The sequence below is a fragment of the Gekko japonicus genome, unplaced genomic scaffold (genome assembly GCF_001447785.1).
Source record: "Gekko japonicus isolate JY-2015 unplaced genomic scaffold, Gekko_japonicus_V1.1 scaffold63, whole genome shotgun sequence".
NCBI classification, from domain to species: Eukaryota; Metazoa; Chordata; class Lepidosauria; order Squamata; family Gekkonidae; genus Gekko; species Gekko japonicus.
The window spans coordinates 691,834-715,347 of NW_015168654.1; the positions used below are offsets into that span (position 1 = coordinate 691,834).

The 23,514-nt window shown below is 48.7% G+C and overlaps 1 protein-coding gene across 1 annotated transcript in view; it reads right to left on the bottom strand.

The window, feature by feature from the left end:
* The window catches only part of GAREM2 (GRB2 associated regulator of MAPK1 subtype 2), a 53,715-nt gene that overhangs the window by 18,080 nt on the left and 12,121 nt on the right, over nucleotides 1-23,514 (bottom strand). Inside the window, 2 exon segments of the mRNA XM_015415120.1 lie at nucleotides 2,605-2,735; nucleotides 22,249-22,389. Of these exon segments, the coding sequence (XP_015270606.1) occupies nucleotides 2,605-2,735; nucleotides 22,249-22,389 (272 nt within the window).

The window sequence follows — 23,514 nt, forward strand, 5'->3', positions numbered from 1 at the left end:
GCCCCCTGTGCGAGGGCCCTGCTAGACTTCTACAGGGCACTGGAAGCGGGGGGCGGGGGCGGAAACAGATAGGAAACTGGAACGTGAAGCTTTAAGGTCAACAAGGCATTTAAATGATCCTTCCCCTAATCTTCCAGTCTCCGCAGAGTATTAAAGTGCAGCCAATAAAGCGGGGGGGGGGGAGAGATATTTAAAACATCTGCAGTCAGATTGCTCAAAAACAAGTCTATTAAGACGCTTAATATTTAAGAACAGATGAGCAGCCCTGCCGGACCAGTCCATAAAGGTCCTTCTCAGTATATGGCACCCTGATCTGAACAGCGGCCAGCCAGAGCCTTCCAGGAAGCCCAGAAGCACGGCAAGAAGAAAACAGCCTGCCCTGATCTAAAGCCCGAGGACAGATTTTTTAAAAAAAGACTTTATTATTCTACTTTGTACAGACAACTCCCATCCTGAGTTTACCAGCAATTCTGACGCAATTCCGCAGGGCCTGTAAGGCAGAGATGTTCCACCAGACTTTTAGTGGAGGGCAGCAATGGGAAGGTGAGGCCGGCACCCGCTTTTTCTCTTCCGTGGCCCCCACGTGCCCTGCCCTGCGGGACAGCACTGTGGCTGGCAAAGGGGGACTTATTATATCACCATCTTGGACTGGTTTTTAGTTATTCATTTTACTGTTGATTAAATCTACTTATTTATTGATTGTGCTTTAAATGTTTTAATGTTTATAAGGTTTTATAAGGGTGGGCGATTCATAAGTTCAATTAATTAATTAATTAATTAATTAATTAATTAAAACAAGCTTTGGTCTGCTTGCACGGCATTAAATTTGAGGTAGGCAGCTGAGGTATGGCGAGGTTTTCTCATGGGAAGGATCTTTCACTCCAGTCATAGGACCTCAGTTTCGGTCACCAAGAAGTTAATTAAATTTGCCACTCTAAGTAGAATTACATTGCGCTAAGCCCACTGACTTCAACGCAGGCTTGGGGAGATTTAGGGGCGGTGCCTAAACCCTGACCTGGATAGTCCAGGCAAGCCCGATCCTGTCAGATCTCAGAAGCTAAGCAGGGTCGGCCCTGACTAGTATTTGGATGGGTGACCTCCAAGGAATACCAGGGTCGTGATGCAGAGGCAGGCAATGGCAAGCCACCTCCGAAACATCTCTTGCCTCAAAAAAAATAAAGTCTCGCTCACCACCTAGTGGTGCATAACGCTAAAAGAGCTAGAACTTCTTGCTGTCTCCTGGCTATACTACACACACTGCCATACAGACACAGAGCCAGTTTGGTGTAGTGGTTAAGTGCACGGACTCTGATCTGGGAGAACCGGGTTTGATTCCCCACTCCTCCACTTGCAGGTGCTGATGTGACCTTGGGCAAGCCGTAGTTCTGATAAGAGCTGTCCTTGGAAAAGAGCAGTTTCTGTCGAGAGTTCTCTCAGCCCCACCTACCTCACAGGGTGTCTGTTGTGGGGAGGGGAAGGGAAAGGAGTTTGTAAGCCGCTCTGAGACACCTTTGGGGAGTGAAGGGCGGGGTATAAATCCAATCTCTTCTCTTCTTCTTCATAATACGATAATAATGATTATTAGGGGTGGTGCCTGGGGAGTGCAGAATTTGAGGAGTGGAGGGAGCTCAGCAGGGAAGTGATGGCTGAAGTCGAGGTTAAAGGACATCTCTTCCAACTCCCCCCTTCCTGTAGGGTTGCCAACTTCCAGGTGACACCTGGAGATCTCCTGCTATTACAATTTATCTCCAGACAACCACAATCAGTTCCCCATAGAGAAAATGGCTACTTTGGAGGGGGGACACTATGGCACTACACTCTCCTGAGCTCCCTCCCCTCTCCAAACCCTGCCCTCCCCAGGCTCTACTCCCAAAATCTCCAGGTATTTCCCAACCTGGAGCTGGCAATCCCAACTTCCTGTGAGGTCACTTCCTCCCACCAAAATTAAACGTTTCAACTTCCTGTGAGGTCACTTCCTCCCACCAAAATTAAACTTTTCAACTTAAATTTCTTACCTCATCTCTTTGAGGTTGGTAACCCCAATTTCAAAGAACTTGGAAGGCTATAACTCTGCAAGCGGCACAAGGCCTGGGCTTGGGGAACCAGCTCTGTTGTGCTGTAGCAACTCAGGTTTTGCAAAGGTCATTTGAGAAACCCAGGAAGAGGAACCATGGTGCCTCAGCAGAATGCTAACTTCTAAAACACCTTACATACCAAAAGCACTGCACAGGGCAGGCTCCGACACAGCTCAGCTCTTTGTTAACAGCCAATGACACCATTGAGGATGAATAAAGATGAAACAAAGCAGCTGAATGCAAGAAACTGAACTCCCAATAATGACAGGGAGATCTGGGACTCCCCCTAAAGTGAGAGAACTGTGGAGAGAACTCTCACATACCCACACACACCATTCTCACTGGTCACACACTCTCAGCAGAACCTACCTCATAGGGTTGTTGTGAGGATAAAATGGAAGACAAAAGAATGATGTAAGCCGCTTCGGGTCCCCACTGGGGGAAAAGGCCCAGTATAAATGAAGTCAATATATAATGAACAAACTCTGCTTGGGGGAAGATACGCTCACCCTGCGGAAGCACAGCTGACCTTGACGCTGAAGGTGATGGCCTCCATCACAAACACTCGATCTGGGAAGATGCTGGCCACTTCCTCCACACTGTTGAAGTACTGGACGGGCTCCCGGACGTCCCTGTCCTGGTCCAGCAGCTTAAATTTCCCTGCAGGGTTGGAAACCAGAACACATTAGTTTGGTTTTGGGGTAGGCTTGCAAGGAAACCCGCTCCAGGGATCTCTGCTGCAGGCTATAAAGGCAGCTGAAACCCAAGGCTAGCATCCCTGAAAGCCAGGTGACAAGAAGGACAAAGCTGTGGTGAAACAATGCCTCTCACGCCCCCCCCCCTTCCAGGTAACTCATGTCAGATTTGCAATTTGGGAAGGGCAACATTTAATTTGCACTCTGCTAATGCTCAGAGGCTAGTACAACATGGTCTTTCCAGCCGCAGAACAAGTTTATCTTGTTTGCCTCCAGTCTGCCTACCTAGATGTATGGCAGACAATATATAATGGTGAATAGCCAAGAGGAGAACAGGAATTTACCTGTAGCACCAGAAGCCTCAAGTCCACACAAGGCACCTAGGAATATTCTGGGGGTAAGAGACGGGGATGGCCCAATCCCATCAGATCTCAAAGCTAAGCATTTGGGTAGGAGACCACCAGGGCTTTTTTTCTAGAAAAAGCCCAGCAGGAACTCATTAGCATAATAAACCACACCCCTGACAGCACAGCTCATTGGCATACTAGGTCGCACCCCCATGTTACCGGAAGTGTAGTCATCCAGCCACACCCACCTTTTGCTTCTTATTCTGTTTACCTTGCTTGTTGTCAAAACCCAGGGCTTTTTTTGTAGCAGGAACTCCATTGCATGTTAGGCCACACACCCCTAAAGTAGCCAATCCTAATGAGTTTCTGCTGTTGGACGTGGCCTATTATGCTAATGAGTTCCTGCTGGGCGTGGCCAACTCAGGAGCCAGCTGGAACTCTGTTCCTGTGCGTTCCTGCCCAAAAATAGCCCTGGAGACCGCCAAGGAATACCAGGGTCACTACGCAAAGGCAGGCGATAGCAAACCGCCTCTCAATGTCTTCTCGCCTTTAAAACCCGATGGGGTCGCCCTAAGTCACCGGCGATTTGTCAGTGCTTTCCACCACCACCAAGAGACCAGAATCGTCCACAAAGCAGGGGTGGTTCTGATTGGGCATAAATTGAGGAAAACATTCCAGGAGGGCATCCTCAGAGTTTCTGAAAGGAGAGGGGATACAAGAAAGGGCTGGGAGATGGGCTGGCTCCTCACCAAACAGTGGAAAGACAGAAACTTGCCTTCAAGAAGGTATGGAAATCTGGTAACCTTAGCTTATTCTGGCTCTCTCTTAACAGGAAAATACATCTAGAACTAGGAAAAGAGGACTACATTTAAAAACTCCTTTTTAAAATTCTACCTTTGCTCAGGAGCGGTTAGTTATTTTTCTTACTTCACCACCCGCCTTCTGTATTGGGTGAGTTTATTTACAAGCAGTGGACAATTTTCTTAAGGAATTAGTGTCTTATTGTGATCATTTGGCTCCACATGGGCATCCACTTGGCACAGCACTAACCAAGTTACAAAGAGCAGCCTCGGAAACTTGCACCTGGATTTGGGTTACTAGCAATGCAATCCTAAACAGAGGTATACCTTTCAAAGTCCACGGAGATCAATGAACTTAGAGCCAGGGCTATTTTTGGGCAGGAACGCACAGGAACGGAGTTCCGGCTGGCTCCCGAGTTGGCCACGCCCAGCAGGAACTCATTAGCATAACAGGACACACCCAACAGCAGAAACTCATTAGGATTGGCTACATTAGGGGTGTGTGGCCTAACATGCAAAGGAGTTCCTGCTACAAAAAAAGCCCTGGGTTTTGACAACAAACAAGGTAAACAGAAGCAAAAGGTGGGTGTGGCTGGATGACCACACTTCCGGTAACATGGGGGTGTGGCCTAATATGCTAATGAGCTGTGCTGTCAGGGGTGTGGCCTAATATGCTAATGAGTTTCTGCTGTTGGGTGTGGCCAGTTATGCTAATGAGTTCCTGCTGGGCTTTTTCTACCAAAAAAGCCCTGCTTAGAGCCATTCTAGCTACAGCATATCTGCCACAAGACAGGTCAGGATTCCCCAACCCATTTTACAGACGATTCCCCAACCCATTTTACAGACAGATGTGGCACTGGGGAACTGAAATTCCCAAGTGTGCCAGGGATGCTTGGGGGGAAGTGTGGTGCTGGTGGAGGAGGGGCTCCAGCCTCCCTCCCATGCAGTTTTCATGAGCCCAACTACTTGCTGTGCTTTATGTCACAATAGTTCACCTCCTCTGCAGAGGCCCAGGTCCTTCACTTGCATTCCCTTATATATGTCTCTGGCCCTATCGCTATGGTGGGGCTACTGGGGACTCCGCCCCCTCCCTTAAAGAGCTAACCCGCTTCCATAAAGGCCCCCACCAGCTTATTCTCAAAAGGGATCCTTTAAATGCTTTTGAGATGAAGCGGGGGGTGGGGGGGTGGCACGCGCCACTCTCCCTCCCCTCATGCAAGATTGAGTGGGCCCTCCAGCTGGTCAGTAGGCCATGCACTCCCCCGCCGACCAGCTGAAGGATCCTTTAAATCTTGCAGGAGAGGAAGGAGAGGGGTGTGTGCCGCCACCCCTGCTTCATTATGGAAAATAACGGCAGCCTCATCAGCCCCACCAGAAATGTTTTTGCCCCACAAGCCACAAAACCCTGGCTATGGGGCTGGTATGCAGTTATAGGGCCAAGCTACAGCTATAGGATCACCGCTCACCTCCCACCCTCCAGTTCACTGCACGGCCCTGGGTCAGTTACTCACTCACGCAGCCTAAGCTACCTCACAGGGTTGTTGTGATGGAAGAGATGTGGGGTAGAGATTAGAGGCACAGCTGGCCTGTAAAGTCAGACCCTCCCATCAGAAAGGCCACGGGGGCTGGATCCCACAGACCCATTCTGTTAACAGCAGAACCTTCCCCAAGTGGAAGGACCGTGGGCCTCTTGCATCCGAGGAATGTTCCTTGCAGCAGGGTGAAGGTGCTCCCATTAATGGAACGAATCCAGATCATCCAGCCCCTTCTCCCAACGGAGTCCAGTTGTGTGATTGCTCAGTGGTGAGAAGACATTCTGGTGGTGGCAGCGGAAAGTTCCGTCAAGCCGCAGCTGACTTACAGCAACCCCTGGTGGCGTTCTCAAGGCAAGAGGCGTTCAGAGGTGGTTTGCCATGGCCTGCCTCCTCCATGTCACCGCCCTGGTATTCCTTGGTGGCCTCCCATCCAAACCCTTGCCAGGGCCGACCCTGCTTAGCTTCCCGTATCTGGTGAGATTAGGCTAGTCTGGGCTATCAAGGTCAGGGTCAAAGACATTCTGCACATGCTCAATTTCTTATTCCTTCTCTGAAAATGAAGTTAAACATATTGTCACTCCCCAAATTCCAGGGTGTTGAATATGAGCACCGGGGAGGCACTCTGCACACTCAGTGGTCCTTTTCCACATTTGAATTTTGGTACTCAAGACAGGTTCTGGGGTGTGAGCCCCAGTGAATGCATCCCTGACATTTATATCTGACTTTGGAGAGAAGGAATTAAATCAGCTGCCCCTTCTCCCTGTGGGGCCCTTGTAGCCATGGAAAAAGAGGAGGAGGTGCCAGAAGACGCCGTGGTGAGATCAGCTCCATTTATGGGAAGGCTCTCTCCCCCTTTCCGCCCCCACGTCAGAAAGTCCCAGAAGACGGAAAGACACAGAAATCCCAGAATAGAGAGGAAGCCAGCAAGAGAAGGCTGAATCAATGTGTCAATTGCTTTCCAATCCATCACGGCCGGCTCTCAGACTCTCTGACCATACAGCAGAGCAGACACGGAGGTCTCATCGCATCCGACAGTCAGCACTCCTCCAAAGTGCCTGGCAGCCCTCAAATATTGTCAGTGGCTCTCCCGGGACTCGATATTACCTTTCCCAGGAATTCACTGGGATGGGCTTAACTCACCTATTGATCCTGATTGCTGTCGCTTATTTATAGCGGGCAACTGACGCCCTGTTCCTGAACGTGCATTTAAAGTTTTGAGAGGGTAGTCATGTTGGTCTGCAATAGAACAGCTGGGTTCAAGTCCAGGAGCGCCATCAACACCAACAAGATCTGGGGGGTATGAGACCTCTCCAGAATCAAAGCTCCCTTTGTCAGACTGACTCTCAAAAGCTTGTACCCCAAAAAAAATCTTGGAGGTTTCTAAGGTACTAGTAAAGGTAAAGGTAAAGGTTCCCTTGCTCAAAAGCCAGTCGAGTCCAACTCTAGGGTTGCGGTGCTCATCTCCGTTTCAAAGCCGAAGAGCCAGCGCTGTCCGAAGACGTTTCCGTGGTCATGTGGCCGGCCTGACTAAACACCAAGGCGCAGCGAACGCTGTTACCTTCCCACCGAAGTGGTACCTATTTATCTACTTGCAATTTCTTGCTTTCGAACTGCTAGGTTGGCAGGAGCTGGAACTAGAGACGGGAGCCCACTCCGTCATGCGGCAACTCGGGTCTTGAACTGCTGAACTACTGACCTTCCACAGCCTGCAGTTCAGCGTCTTAACCACTTGAGCCACTGCAGCTCCTCTAAGGTACTACTGGAATCAAATTTATGCATTCAACAGAGTCACACCACTGCTCCATCAAACTTAGGGTGGTCCACTCTGACATATGTGGGAAGGACATATGTGGAGGAAGGGCTGCTTATAAAGCGGAGACACACACACACCCGTCTGCAGGATTTGGGCCACCCAGCACTCAGGGCCGCATTATGACTTGGGTCGGCCCTGGACACTTTTGCCTTCATGGCCCCCTCCTGCCATAATAATATCAAGATTAAAAATTATTTTTATATAAATATAAATACATTAATGTTTTTTTCCCTATTTTAGGCAAAATTTAACAGATTTTCATGGGCCCTAAACATTTCTCCCTACCCCTCCTCCATGGGCCCTAGGCACTGTGCTTACTGTGCCTAATGGATAAGTCGGCCCTGCCAGCACCACACCATGGCGTGGAATTGCAGGAACAACCAATTAGATAAAGTCACGGAGGAGGAAAAGTCCATCTCTGCCTATTAATCATAATGGATAAATGGACCCTCCACATTTAGAGGAATGGTAACTCTACCTGCCACTAACCGGTATTAAAATAATGTAGAAGGCCGTTCTTCCACACACACCCCACCCCAAGCATCAGTCCAGCCATGATTGGAAGCAGGATGCTGGACTCGGTGGACCTTTGGCCTGATCCAGCATGGCATTTCTTACGTTCATTATTATGTGAAAGAAAAAAGTAGTGCCCTTGAAAACACCACTAGGATAGGGAATTAACCACCTTCTGGTGATCCTCAGTGACCCTAGACTTTGAGCTTCAAGCCAGCCTCCGCCTATCTGCATAGCCCCACCCCTTCATCCACATAGCCTCATCTTGGATTCTGTTTCTTGGTCACCCAAGAGAGTGACAGAATGACGGGAGCTGGTTTTTATAGAGAAAGGAGATTGGAAATGCTCAGCCTGGAGAAAAGGAAGCGGTAAGAAACAATTTGCAAGTGGTTTCCAAATGTTCAAAAAGATGTCATTCAGCCAGAAGAGGGGGAAGCAATAATTCATCCCATCTGTCTCCTGCAGATGGGAAGAAGCAGCAGTGGCTTTAAGTCAGAGTCAGATAGGAAGTCCTTCTATAGCTCAGCCTGCCAGACCGCTTTGGCAGCTGCAGAACATGCTGACTTTCACCTTCGGAGACTCTCAAGAAGCAGCTGGGCTGGCAAGTGTCGAAGATCCCACCCTGGAGCTATTGGGTACAGGCCAATCTTGTGGTCCCCCAAAACTGGTGGTCAAGTTCACCCATCTGGCCCAGTTTCCTTGCTCTCTCGCTCTCGCTCTCTCTCTCCTGACAGAGGCACAAACAGCTCCTGGGCAGTCACTTCCCACAGAGGACTGCAAATGGAGCATGCAGACGAAAGCCAGGAGCATTAAGGGATAAATCAAGGATTAGGGATTGATCGCAAGGGCTTGCCCCCCTCTGTGAGCTATAGGCAGGCCTTAATGGACTTTCTTCTCCCTCCCACCTCCCCTTCATCCATCCCTCCATCAGATACAGTCTTCAAGCCTTTTGATTTAAACTGAGCTCAGCTTCAGATAAAGATGAATTTATCAGGCAGGGATTGGGAAGTTGGGGCGACCCCGAAAGCCCATAGCCGGGGAGCCAACAGATGGCCTTAGATAGGTCTCCTCTCAGTTGCAGATTGCCTGCATGTATATCCCCAATGCATGATAAAAAGTAAGGGAAGATCTTGTCTCACTAACCTGTTAGTGTTCTTTGAGGGGGTGAACAAACATGTGGACAAGGGGGATCCAATAGATATTATTTACCTTGACTTCCAGAAAGCTTTTGATAAAGTTCCTCATCAAAGGCTCCTAAGTAAGCTCAAAAATCATGGGATAGAAGGACAAGTCCTTTTATGGATCAAAAACTGGCTAGTTCATAGAAAACAGAGAGTGAGTGTAGGTGGGCAATTTTCTCAGTGGAGGGTGGTAAGCAGTGGGGTACCGCAGGGATCAGTACTTGGTCCACTGCTTTTTAACTTGTTCATTAATGATTTGGAGATGGGAGTAAGCAGTGAAGTGGCTAAATTTGCGGATGATACAAAGTTGTTCAGGGTGGTGAAAACCAGTGAGGATTGTGAGGCACTCCAAGGGGATCTGTCAAGGATGGGCGAGTGGGCGTCAACATGGCAAATGGGGTTCAATGTGGCCAAGTGCAAGGTGATGCACATTGGAGCCAAAAATCCTAAATATAAATACACATTGATGGGGTCTGAACTGGCAGAGACTGAGCAAGAGAGGGATCTTGGAGTTGTAGTGGATAACTCACTGAAAATGTCGAGACAGTGTGTGACTGCAATAAAGAAGGCCAATGCTATGCTGGGGATTATTAGGAAGGGTATTGAAAACAGATCAGCCAATATAATAATGCCCCTATATAAATCAATGGTGAGACCTCATTTGGAATACTGTGTGCAGTTCTGGGCACCACACCTTAAAAAGGATATTATAGCTTTGGAAAAAGTGCAGAAAAGGGCAACTCGAATGATAAAAGGGTTGGAACACTTTCCCTATGAGGAAAGGTTAAAGCGCTTAGGGCTCTTTAGCTTGGAGAAAAGACGACTGAGGGGTGACATGATCGAGGTTTATAAGATTATGCATGGGAAAGAGCAGGTAAAGAAAGAGGTACTTTTCTCCCTTTCTCACAATACAAGAACTCGTGGGCACTCCATGAAACTGCAGAGCGGTCGGGTTAGAACGGATAAAAGGAAGTACTTCTTCACCCAAAGAGTGATTAACACATGGAATTCACTGCCACAGGAAGTGGTGGGTGCTACAAGCATGGACGGCTTCAAAAGGGAATTAGATAAGCATATGGAGCAGAGGTCCATCAGTGGCTATTAGCCACAAGGTATAGCTAGGGGCTCTGGGGCAAGTGATGCTCTGTCTTCTTGGTGCTTGGGGGGGGGGTCAACAGTGGGAGGGCTTCTAATGTCCTGGCCCCACTGCTGGACCTCCTGATGGCACTGGTATTTCTGGCCACTGTGTGACACAGAGTGTTGGACTGGATGGGCCTTTGGCCTGATCCAACATTGGTGTCTCTTATGTTCTTAAGTAGAGACATCACCCTGCCAACAAAAGTCCGCATGGTCAAAGCAATGGTATTCCCAGTAGTCATGTATGGCTGCGAGAGTTGGACTATAAGGGAGGCCGAGCGCCGAAGAATAGATTCTTTTGAACTATGGTGCTGGAGAAGACTCTTGAGAGTCCCTTGGACTGCAAGAAGAACAAATCAGTCAATCCTAAAAGAAATCAACCCTGACTGTTCCCTGGAAGGCCAGATAATGAAACTGAAGCTCAAATACTTTGGCCAGCAAATGAGAAGGGAGCACTCACTGGAGAAGACCCTGATGCTGGGAAAGATTGAAGGTCAAAGAAGACGGGGACGGCAAAGGATGAGATGGTTAGACAGTGTCATCGATACAACGAACATGAAGTTGAGCAAACTTCGGAGGACGGCGGAGGACAGGAGGGCCTGGCGGGATCTGGTCCATGGGGTCGCGAAGAGTCGGACTCGACTGTGCGACTGAACAACAACAAATATCCCCAATGGGGCAAACAACTGTTTGACAGGTGGGAAACACTGCCTCTGTGTGAGGGGGAAGTGTTACGCCCTCTGTGTGCTGGAGACCGGTATATTATTGTCTGAAGTATGTTTAAGGAGGTCTTCTAGAGAGGCAGCCTATACATTTTCTAACTAATTCACTAAATACCTAGCTTACAATGCTCAAGTTGAAGCCATAAAACAAACAAATCTTTTAAAAGCCTACCAGTAAAAAGCAGCATTAAAACAAGCATTAAAAAGAGCAGATGGAACAGGTGTGAGCAAGGTTGGGGGTGGGGTCTGAGAGCAACATCTGGTCCCCCACTTCCCATAAAATTGCCGCTGTAGGGCTCAGTATACTCCAAAGCAGACAGACACACAGATCTGGCACTCTCTCCCGCTCTGTTTCTCATAATGACCCTGGGGCCTCAAACTGCTCAACAATTTTTCAAAAGCATCGTCCGCTAGCTGCCGCTTCAACCCAGTTGGTGGATGCTCCCGACCAGTAAGCAATTTGAGGGAGGGATGTGGTTCCTGGGCCACTGACGGTCCCTCCTTTGACACAGAATATAAAAGCACAAAACCAGCTGTCTAACTTGACCGCTTCAGTGTCCGTGTGCGTCCATTTATACACATGACCATGAGATGATATTTCCCCCACCCCAAACATCAGATTTAACTTCCAGGGAGCTGGAACAGGGAGCAGAAATCTGAAAAAGATCACCACTAGCAGTTTTCAATAGCCACGTTTTGAAAAGCCATTCTCTAAAGGCAGAAGAGAAAAGAAAAAAGCCACTCTACATTTGTAGCCAACTCTGCCCTAACCCTCACCTCTCCCCACATGCACGGGGGTGGGGAAGGAATCTAAAAAGATATTTCAAATGCTACTATAAATCTCCATTTGGCAAAGAGCAGGCAACTGCAACTGAGGCTTGATGGATGCTTTGCCAAGATCCTCAATACTTCCTTCTATGTATTTGCTCAGGATTTATCAAAGGGTTTTCACCCCACTTTGCCACTAAACCAACCTAGCCCTGGTGTATGAATGACATACGAACACATATACTGACATCAGACCCTTGGTCCATTGAGGTCAGTATTGTCTATTCAGACTGGCAGCAACTCTCCAGGGTCTCAGGCTAAGGTCTTTCCCATCACCTACTACTTGATTTCTTTTTAACTGGAGATGCCAGGGACTGAACCTGGGACCTTCTGAATGCCAAGCAGAGGCTCTTCCACTGAGCCACAGAAATAGTACAAGAACAACAGGTTGGATCAATTTGCATGGTCCTTGATGAGATCGGATGCTGTAAAAATATCCCAGCGAGTTCCTGCTTTAACCAAGTCCCAATTCAGTTGGCTCAGCTCTCTATTCCAACAGTAGCACACCCTTCAAGCTGTTATCCGGGAGGGGGGGGCTGCCCCCCCATACCAAGGTCTGCACCCACTTTTCCCCATGGAGATGGTGTCCCATCTGCAAACACTTCTTCAAACAGCCTCCGTTTGCTCAGCAAAATCCTTGTATCCAGCAAACAAGAAATTCTCAGGAAGATGGGATGCATAGACAGAAACCCGAAATGAGACCCACTGTGACAAGGAGCAGAAGCAAGACAAGCAAAGAGCCAGGGCTTGCACGCTGCTCCCAGTCTAACAGTCTGCAGACAGCTGTGTACCTTAATCTCACCCCCACCCTATGGATGAGATGATGCGGGAACAGGCTGCAGCAGTAGGGGTACCAGCTGGAAGAGGTACAAGAGCTTTACAGCGGATGGAAATGCGTAACTGTGGTACCTGCGTCCTCTTCTGTGCCCCCTCCCTCTGTCGCAGCCAGAACATGGAGACTGGATAGCAGATAATAAATGGGTGCCTTAGTTGTAGCCCCCAAATCTTCCCTTGTGATCTTGTAAGTCAGAACCACAGAGAACCAGTGTGAATCAGGACTATAAGGAACCATCACAGATCCCCCAGACAAAAACTTCTTCAGCATATATCCTCATCGTAAGAACATAAGAGAGGCCATGTTGGATCAGGCCAGTGGCCCATCTGGCCCAACACTGTGTGTCACACAGTGGTCAAAACCCAGGTCCCATTATGGGGTCCACCAGCAGGGCCAGAACTCCAGAAGTCCTCCCAAGGGTCAAGAAGACAGAGCATCACTGCCCCAGACATAATGCTCCATCTATACCTTGTGGCTAATAGCCACTGATGGACCTCTGCTCCATATGTTTATCTAATCTCCTCTTGAAGCTATCTATGCTTATAACTCCCACCACTTCCTGCAGCAGTTAATTCCACAGGTTAATTACTATTTGGGTGAAGAAGTTCTTCCTTTTATCTGTTCTAAGCCTACTGCTCATTAATTTCATTGAGTGCCCACGAGTTCTTGTATTGTGAGAAAGGGAGAAAAGTACTTCTTTCTCTATCTTCTCTATCCTGTGCATAATTTTGTAAACCTCGATCATGTCACCCTCCAATCGTTGTAAACTTCTGTCATGTCACCCCTCATCCATACACCACTCTGAACCAACCGACCAAAACACAAGAAAGCAAATCACGTGCTTTGCTCAGCATTATGGCCCCCTGGGTGACCAGGATCCCCAGAATCTGATCCTCCTAGTTCCCCCGCTTGGTGGCCCTGTCATGAGCTGTGACCTAAACGCCCCAGATTCAAATCCAACCACTGCCACAAAGTCTCTAAGCAGCTTCAGAGGTCGCTGTCTCCTCAGCTCCAGAATGTGGGAGTAATGCAGATCTACACAACAGGCCTGGTACAAGGATTATTACCAAGGTAACCTATTCAAGCTACCTCAACACTAAAAAGTTGTTATAAACAAGGATAAACTTTCGGATGCCATAGCACTTCCAGTTCACATAGCTACTCCACATTAGTTAGACTGGATTAACTGCAGCCCCACTTCCATACCTGCAATCCCCAGCTTCATCCACCAGGACCAGAGAAAGGTGGGGGAAACAAAGTCATGCTTTACGACACTTAAAATACTCTGAGTGCAAACATGATACAGCGCGGGGGTCCAAGGGGGCTAAAGAGACAACAAACGGCATCAAGGAGATCTGAGAATGTGTCCCAGACTGCTGTCGTAATTCAGTCTGCTCATTATGTCACTGAATGCAAATAAACATCCAAGGTAATTTAAGGGGACCTTTAAAAAAATTAGCCACCATAATGAAAAAACAAACTCACAGGGATGGTAAAAGGGTGGACCCCCCTCCCCCCAGCACTGCATTACTTGCTCCAGGATGACGAACAAGTTCTGATCCACTTCAGGGAGAACAGAATTAGGGGAAATAGTTTTTCCAGATTAAATAAGCAAGGCGGCAATTCTCAGCCTTTGGCAACCCAAGGAAACTTGCTGTGATTTAAATTTTTGGAAACCAGCAAGCCCTTCCCCCCTCCTTTGCCAGCACTGCCCCTTTTAAAAGTGCACATGACCCACCTTGTGTGTCCCATGGAGGCTTCCATGCTCTAGTGTCCACAAAACAATACGATGAGACACTTTTCAACCACACTTTCAAGGCAAGTTTAAGCAAAATTCTTGTATTATCTGCACATGAGCTACAGGGTCAGGTTTAGGGAGGATAAATAATTCTGTTGGACCACAACCCAAAAGGCCCTAACCCAACTTGTGATCAATCTTGCCCTTTGACTGGAAGTACGTTTCTGCCACAGACAGCAAAAAAACTTCCTTATTGGTTAACAATTTCTAACAGAAGCTGGCTGATAAGAGTTGCCAGGTCCCCCTGGTCCTTGGCAGGGGGTGGAGGGGTAGGGTTGCTAGCAATGTTCCCTCTAAGCTGTGGAAGCCTGTGAGCAAAAAATCTACTTTGTGAACTACTGGCATTAAAGTTGTGAGCGAGTGATTTGGCTACTGCATAAATTAGTTTGCTCTGGAGGCATCCTTCCTGAGCTAAGACAAATATGTGTGAGCTGGAGGCTAAAAAACTCTGAGCTAGCTCACACTAACTCAGCTTAGAGGGAACACTGGTTGCTAGATCCAGATTGAGAAACTCCAGGAGATTTGGGGATGGAGCCTGGGAAGGACAGAGACCTCAGTGGAGTATAAGGCCACAGAATCCACCCTCTAAAGCATCCATTTTCTCCAGGGGAACTGACCTCTGTAGTCTGGAGAGGAGCTGTAATTTCAGGGGATTCCCCAGGTCCCACCTGGAGGCTGGCATCCCTATGGCTGAACAGGGGTGGGAAGGGGCTTGGAAAAGTGTTCAGAGCTGCCCATAGAAACATAAAGAAGATCAGCATCACATAAGATCTGAGCCTTCAGTACTCAACTAAAAACTACCATTGACTATTAATTGACTAAGGACACAGAACGACTTCTCTGGTTCTGCATGGAAATCCTTTGCACTGAGTGAAACCCTGTTCAAGTTTATACCAGAAGTAACCATAACAACTGCATTAGGTCCATACCTCTTTGGTGCCACTCAATCAAATAGAGCTCCTAGGTCTAGTGCCCAAGGTGATTTGGGAGACTGCCGGTGGGGGTGGCTGTAGGAGCTCCTGCCCTTCATAAGGGGGAACTTGATCCTGTTCCCTTCTCCTGAGCCAGGGCCTTAACTGCATTCCAAGAAAAATCAGAGGGTTCCATTTTAATATTAGCCAAATGAGCTTAAGAAGGATGCTCTCGCTGTCTTTAGAGAGGACTTCTGGACCCTTCTGGACCTCAGTTTGAGAAGCGTAAGCAAAGTGGTAAGAGAGCTGGGAAGACCCAGATTAAAATTTGGCTAGCCACTCTCTCTCAGCCTATCCGATGTCCTCAAATTGCTGCAAGGAAAAAGTGAAGGCAAGAGAGAGCCTTAGAAGAAGAGCGGGATACAAATGTAAAAGAAAGAGAGAGTATACAGAGGTGAGATTTGGGGTTCTGTGCAGCCTGGCCCAAGATGGAGAATCCAAATGGCACCTATTTTCCCCAAATTAGCATGGGGTACCGAACCCACCAGGAAGTCCTGTTGCTCAGCCTTCATTGAAACTAAAGGACTGCTGCTGCCGTCTTCCTGCATCTCCCAATTATTTGTCCTGAGAACTTCCCACAGGATCGCTTCCCACCAATCAAGTCTCTCTTTGCCCTGCAGTAGGACCATCTCCGAGCACGAGGAATACATCAATATGATTTCTCTGGACTGACCATCTCTTTGTGCATCTCCCTGTCGAAATGGACTCCATTCCCCACACTATGGAGAGAAGCCAGAATCACCATCCCTTTCCCTGCAAGCTGAGGCAGGAACCAGCTGCTCCGATTTTATGAATGGGGACAGCAAAGCAGGTAAACACACTCCTCTCCTCTTTCCCTGTCCCGTTCATCTCCCCCAGGAGCAGTGATTAGCAGCCCCTGCTGGCCCATCTCCCATTATTTATTCATTCTTGCACATCATTACCCAAGATGGGAAGCACTTAGTGGGCTCATTAAGGGCCAGGGATGATCTCAGCCCCGTTAATTCCCAGCTCTGGTCACTCCCCTCCTACTGCACCATCTGTCCAGCCCATTCCACTGCCTCCCAGCATGGCGCCAGTGCATCCCTTTCTCCTCTCTGACCCTTGAGTCCAGGCACCCCTTTGTACCCCTCTTGCTTGCACAGGCCAGTGACAACTGCTACATTCTTAATTGCAGGTTTGCCCTCGCCACATCTTTGCAAAGCAAGCTGCCGGTATTCCAACAGGCAATGCTTAAGGAACTGTCTGAGGCTGAGAAGTAAACAAATGGCAGCCCATGCAGGGCCACCCATGACATTGTCAGCAGTGATATTCTCCCGCCAGCATTGCATCCATCCAGTACAGACCCACATAACTCTTTCAGGCAGTCTTTCAAGTAGTCTTTCAGAGTCTTTTGGGCTCTGGCCAACAGGAGAAGGCGGACTGTTCTGCAGCTCACTGTTATCATTTTGCGAAGCACTTTGCAGATAAAATCTCTCACATTCATTCCCCCTTGGAGTCCACATTAGCAGCAACAGGATCGGATGGTCCCAGGGTGCTGATTTGTCCAATTGTGCGGGATACCTTTCAGCTTGTCCAGTCTAAGGATATGGAGAGGATTCTAGGGTATTTAAGACCTACCACCTGTTTGTTCAACACTTGTCCCTCCTGGCTGCTTAAATCTGCAGGGGGCTGGGGGCCTGGGTCTAGAAGAGATGGGGTGGTTGTTCCTACCTTGACGTGGGCAGTGATGCATCTACTCTCAAAGAAACCTGCTCTGGATTCTTGAGATTTGAATAAATACTGTCCAGTCTCAAATGTACCATTCTTGAGCAAGGTGATTGAACAAGTGGTGGCAGGTCAACTTCAAAGATTCCACAAGGAAGCGGATTGTTTTGATCCATTCGTCTGTTTTCAGGCCTAGTTAAGGGGCTGAAATGGCCTTGGTTGCTACGTTTCAGAGTGCGGTGCTTGTGGACTGCTGCTCAGCCCCTTGGCCTGTGGGGTTCCCCAAGGTTCTATCTTGTCCCCAATGCTTTTCAACATCTAAGTAATGCCACTGGGAGAGGTCATCTAGAGACTTGAGCTGAGTTGCCACCAATATGCAGACAACACTCAGCACTATCTTGCACTAACAGTAGATCCCATGGAGGCTGTGGAAACCACAAATAGGTGCCTGGAGGCAGTTTTGGAATGGATGGGGGCTAACAAGCTGAAACTTAATCCTGACGAAATGGAGGTGCTGCTGGAGGGGGGAAGGTCTGACCCTAGTAATGGATTATCGCTTGTCCTGGATGGGGTTGCACTCCCCTAAAAGGAACAGGTTTGTAGACTGAAGGTGCTCCTGACCCTGGCCTCCTGTTGGATAACAGGTGGCAATGGTGGCCAGGGGTCCCTTTCAGCAGCTTCAGCCCTTCCTGGACACAAAAGATCTTGATACTCTGCTGCATGCTCTGGCAACATCTAGATTAGACTACTGCAATGCGCTTTACACAGGGCTGCCCTTGAAGACTGTCCAGAAGCTACAGTTGGTACAGAATGCTGCAGCCAGACTATTGACTAGAGTGGGTCATAGGGACCATAAATCACTCTAGTCTCGTTCCACTTACACTGGCTTCCAATTTGCTTCTGGGCTCAATTCAAGGTGCTAGGCTAGTACTGACCTTTAAAGACCTGAACGGCCTGGGACCAACGTTCCTTCAGGACCTAGGGTTGCCAGGTCCCCTGGGGGGGGGGGGGTTGCCCACTTTAGGACCCCCTGATCTGCCGGCCGGGATCTGGCCGGTGGAGGGAGCCCCACCCCCGAAGTGCTGGGATCACGACGATGTGCCCTGGCATATCGCCGGGGGGACGCTCTAGCAATCACCCTAAAAACCCATAGAGTTTTTAGGCCGATTGTTAGAGGGTCCCCCAACGACATGCCTAGCATGGTGAACGTAAGAACATAAGAGAAGCCAATGTTGGATCAGGCCAAATGGCCCATCCAGTCCAACACTCTGTCACACAGTGGCCAGAAATACCAGGTGCCATCAGGAGGTCCAGCAGTGGGGCCAGGACACTAGAAGCCCTCCCACTGTTGCCCCCCCCCAAGCACCAAGAATATAGAGCATTACTTGCACTTCCAGGTGACATCATCGCAGCGTACACATGTAGAAGACCCTGACCAGCCGCCTGGAGCCCCCCGCTGACAGCCAGGTATGACCTGGCAACCCTATCAGGACTGCCTTCTCCCATATGAACCTTCCTGCTCACTAGATGGGTATTGACCCGAGAAAGGGCCTTTTCCGTCATGGCACCAAAACTTTGTAACTCGCTCTCCTGGGAGATTTGTCTGTCTCCCTCTATTGGTGTCTTTCGCCAGCAGGTTAAGACTTTTTTTTTTTTGGTTTTGCCCGGCTTACCCTCAATAATGCTTATTGGCCCTCCTTCTGGTGTTGCTTGTTTGTGTGTTTTTAATTGAATTGAATATTTTTAAACTTTATTTTAATTGTTTAAATGTTGTACTGTTTTTATGTTTGCCACCTTGTGGGCCCTGATCGGGTAGAAAGGCAGTATAGAAATGTTTTAAAGAAACAAAACAAGTAAATAAAAGCATCTAGGAAATGAACTCTGGCCTCAAAGGCTTAGACACACCATGGTCTGAAAGGGAAGGGGCTGTCTGCAAAGCCACCACTGCAATCAGAAGCTAAGCAAAGAAAAGCCCAGACCAACAAAAGCCACTTGGAGGAGCAGATTCCCCCAGCCAAGCAGGAACGAAGGCAACTCCCTCCCAATCTGGGCAGGAAGCAGTTTCTGCAAAGGGACTGTTTTGGTCTGCTTTGGGACACCCAGTCTGCACTGAGGAGGGGTCAGGGCTGTTTGGATCTCAGTTTCCATGACCAAAACAAGCACCATGAGAATCTCATCTTTCACTGCAGTACTATGGATGTTTTTTGCAAGATTTGGGGGTGGGGTTATTTATCTCCTGTGCAATCACTTCCTTGGGGAACCCTGAAACAGGCCCAAAGTCCCTCTCCCCTCATTTTCTCATGACGTTTCCGGCCTGAGCCGTAGCTTAGCCAGTCCAGCTGACCCCTCTCGGCTTTCCTCATAGGTTGTTTTTGCTCCTTCGACTCCCACCCAGAACAAGGGGTTATGAGGAGCTGGTTTGTCCTTCGAAAAAAGCCTGGAACAGTGGAATGAGTGGCTGACGCCACTCCAGAAAGTCATGCTCACCCTGGAACCAACCCCACAGCAGGTTGCTTTGCCAGCCGTGACTCACATTGGGTGCACACTAGACGGGATATTTCCAAAAAAAAATTAGAAGTCTCCCACCCACACAGTGCAAAGGACTGCCCAGAAGTGATGAGGGAGGGACAGGAAACAAACTGGTAACAAGCTCCCTCCGGGCATCATCCTAACAGTGGCAAGCATAACACCCTTCTCATGTGTGTTTCACAGAAGCTGGGGGAAACCCTTCACAAGGAGGAGATGCAGTGTGGAATCCTCGCATTACTTCTGGGTCCTGGGAAGGGGCAATACTGTGGCAGCTCCCCCAGAAACAGTATCACAAGGGGGCCTTAGAAACCCATTTACTCCCAAGTCTTCATCACTGACTTCCAGGAAGCTGAAGGGGGCATGCCTTCATTTGCACACATTTACATACCCCTTGTTACTCTCCTTAATTTCAGGCCCCCCACTCTTCCTCATAAGCCATGCTCCTAGTTCTGTGCCTACAGGTTGCTATACAAAATTCTTGTACGAAGAATACATTCCTTTACGGAATGGCTGTAAAGAATTATGAACATAAGAGACGCCAATGTTGGATCAGGCCAAAGGCCCATCCAGTCCAACACTCTGGGTCACACAGTGGCCAGAAATACCAGTGCCATCAGGAGGTCCACCAGTGGGGCCAGGACATTAAAAGCCCTCCCACTGCTGACCCCCCCAAGCAGGCTTGGCTTTGGTAGTGGCATTGAGAACAAGCAGACACGCCATTAGTCGTTTTAAGAAGCTGTCTCAGAAAGGAATAAACCCTTCTTGGATTTCTTTTTCCCTGGTGGAACAGTTACTCTTTCTGTAAACAAAAGATGTCAATACATAGGGAAGCAGTAGGGAGACTGGGGTCATTGTGAGCCAGGTTTATGAGTGCATTTGCACAACAATCAGCCAAATGCTTGGAAACCCAAAGCCCTCTTCAGCTCAGACTAGACCAATAATCCCTAGACCAACAATCTCCTACTCCTCTTCTTTATAACTGCAGTGAAATGGGAGAACAAACTTTGCATTCTCGCTAGCATTATTTTGGAGCTCTTTTTATAATACCCCCCCCCCAAAAAAAAATCAGGCATTAACCATTTTCCTGTTTACTCTCCCTATACTTGTGAAATGTAAGGTCCAGAAAGGAAAATCCATCCATTATTCAGAGGTTCCCCCAGGGAAGGGCTATCCACTGAGATGTAGAGTGGGTGGTAGTGATGTACAGTGGGCAATTATTTTCACTAACCAAACTCTCCTTAGCCAGTGAAACTTTATCTCCACACTGTGACAAATCACAGAGGCCTCTTTTTGTTCTGGGCTGGAATCTATCCACCTGACACCGCCTTAATGCCAGAAGGGAATTTTGCTGTCCATTCCCTGTGCTGGAGCTTTACAAAGCAAAGAGACTCACAAGGCCACAACGCTTCTTCTGCCATGTTCTGCCTCTCCCCCAGCAGCACTTCTAGCCCATAAAGAAAGAATGGAGTCCTCTGCTGTGTAGCTCCTTGTGGCCATTTCAGCTCCTACTTATTCCTTTGCTGGAGTTGAAGTGTGTGCACAGCTCCCCTTGGGACTGGCCAGGGTTCTTTTGGATCCTGGCACTGTTTTAACAAGGCATTTTCCAACTGGCTGGAAGATTCCCTAAACCTGCTGATGCAGTACATTTGCAGGCAGCTGGGACTCTTGCATTGTGGCACTGATGGACGGCAGAGTGTATCTGGCATAGCTGAGTGAGTGGGAGGCAGCAGTCAAGAGAAAGATTATCTACCTGGGGTTATTGCATAGGTGGATCTGGAAACAGTCAACAAAGCAAAGCAGAGCTGGAGACCTGGCTGCCTGCCTCAGCCAGGCTCACAACCACAGAATAATCCATGCAAGAGGGCCACAGGGGGGCCTTGAACAGAGTTGTGGGGAGGGGAATCTTGTCGCCCTAGGGCCTAACAGAATAGCCAAGGGGACCCACCCGGGGCCATGCATGCCCTTGTCATCTCTATAATTTGAGCAATGGTTTGGAATGGGAATCAGATAATCATAGGCTGAGGCCCTGTTTGGTGAGCCAATGAGACCAAGTGCTCAGAGCCCTCTGCAAGCCCAGGATGGAATGGGGCATGCCACATTGGTCCTTGTGACTGACAGGCAGTATGATTCCCTATGGATCAGTCTCCTAATCTTTTCTAGTCAACAGAACAGTATCATTTGCTTGCAACACTTCTATTCACTTTCCGCTTCTCCACACACACCGAGCTGAGATTCAGAAACCCTGGTCAGATTTCTATACTTTTGCTTCTCCTTGCTCTCCCAATCACCATAGTTTAGTTCGCAAGCTCCTTGGGGCATGGACCATATGGTAAACCACCATACACACTGAGCACAATATACTGCTGATTTTCATTTGCACGTTAAGGATGGCAGATTATGTTGTGAGAATAAACCTTCACCTAAGCAACATTATACTGGAACACTCTACAATTTACAGAGGTGCGTAGGATTCCAGAATCTAAAAATCATGAATCTAATCCAAGAATTCACAGAAACTATCCTGGCTTGTGCCTATGATGTATGGTACTAATGAGGCTACAATCCTCTGCTTACCCCTTCTTTCGTCTCCTAGAATGGGATCCTCTCACCAGAATTTGAATACACAAAGCTATTTTGTATTGAGTCGGGTGCAGAATGGTTTGTAGCAGTTTTGCAACCTGTGACACCAGGGATTGAACCTGGAACGTTCCACATACAAAGCCTGTGCTCTTCCACTGAGCCCCTTCCTTAAATGCCGTACCTCAGCTTCCCCATCTTGTTACCTGGGTATTGGAGGGGGATGTCAATCTTGGGCCCAATGACGTAGTGTCCCTCTTCCAGGCTGTGGGCTGTCACTGTGGTCCACTGGCGGCAGGAATGAACGAAAAGCACATCCTGCTCACTCACCCCTTCCATGGACTCTCCTGCAAAGGGGAAGTAGCAAAGGGCATGAGAGTTCAGCAAAGCCTAGCCTCCCTGGCCTGTTTCCGAGAAGGAGGAGAGGAGGAGGAGAGGAGGAGGAGGAGATTGGATTTATACCCCGCCCTTCACTACCCAAAGGTGTCTCAGAGCGGCTTACAAACTCCTTTCCCTTCCCCTCCCCACAACAGACACCCTGTGAGGTAGGTGGGGCTGAGAGAGATCTGACAGAAACTGCTGTTTTTCAAGGACAGCTCTTATCAGAACTACGGCTTGCCCAAGGTCATCCAGCCAGGTGCAAGTGGAGGAGTGGGGAATCAAACCTGGTTCTCCCAGATTAGAGTCCGCGCACTTAACCACTACACCAAACTGGCTCTCACCAGTTGGGAGAGATTGGATTTATACCCCACCCTTCACTACCTGAAGAATCGGAGCGGCTTACAATCTCCTTCCCTTCCTCTCCCCACAACAGATGCCCTGTGAGGTAGGTGGGGCTGAGAGAACTCTGAGATAACTGCTCTTGAGAGAACAGCTCCGAGAGAACTTGTGACTGACCCAAAGTCACACCAGCAGCTGCGTGTGAAGGAATGGGGAATCAAACCCAGTTCTCCCAAATTAAAGTTCACACTTCTAATGACTACACCAAACTGGCACATTCCATTTGTGGCGCTGATGTTGGTCTGTCACTTTCACCAGTGGCACTAAGCCAATGTGGTACAGTAGGCACCAAGGAGATGCTTCCGCATGAAAAGTACATTCTCATGACCACAGCCCATTCGTTTTATTGACAAGGATGGGAAAGTGTCACATTTTAAAATCACGCCGCAAAGTACCTGAAAGTACACATGAGGATCACAGGGAGCTGGAGCTGGTGGAGGAATCGCTTTCACCTCCCCCCTCCAGCCCAGAGATCCCTTGAGATGGCTCTATAAACAGGGCAACATCTTCCATTCTCTGTTTTCCTTCCCCAGCAACACAGGCAGGCAGGCAGGCAGGCCTTTGCTGCCAAGAGTGACAGGTTGCCCTGGAAACAATCCTTTGTCCGTGCTAAATGGCCAGAGAGTTGCAGGCCCAAATGCCCATCTGGAGCAGCCTCTTTTATTGACACTGTTTCTGGCCTGTGGGGGGGT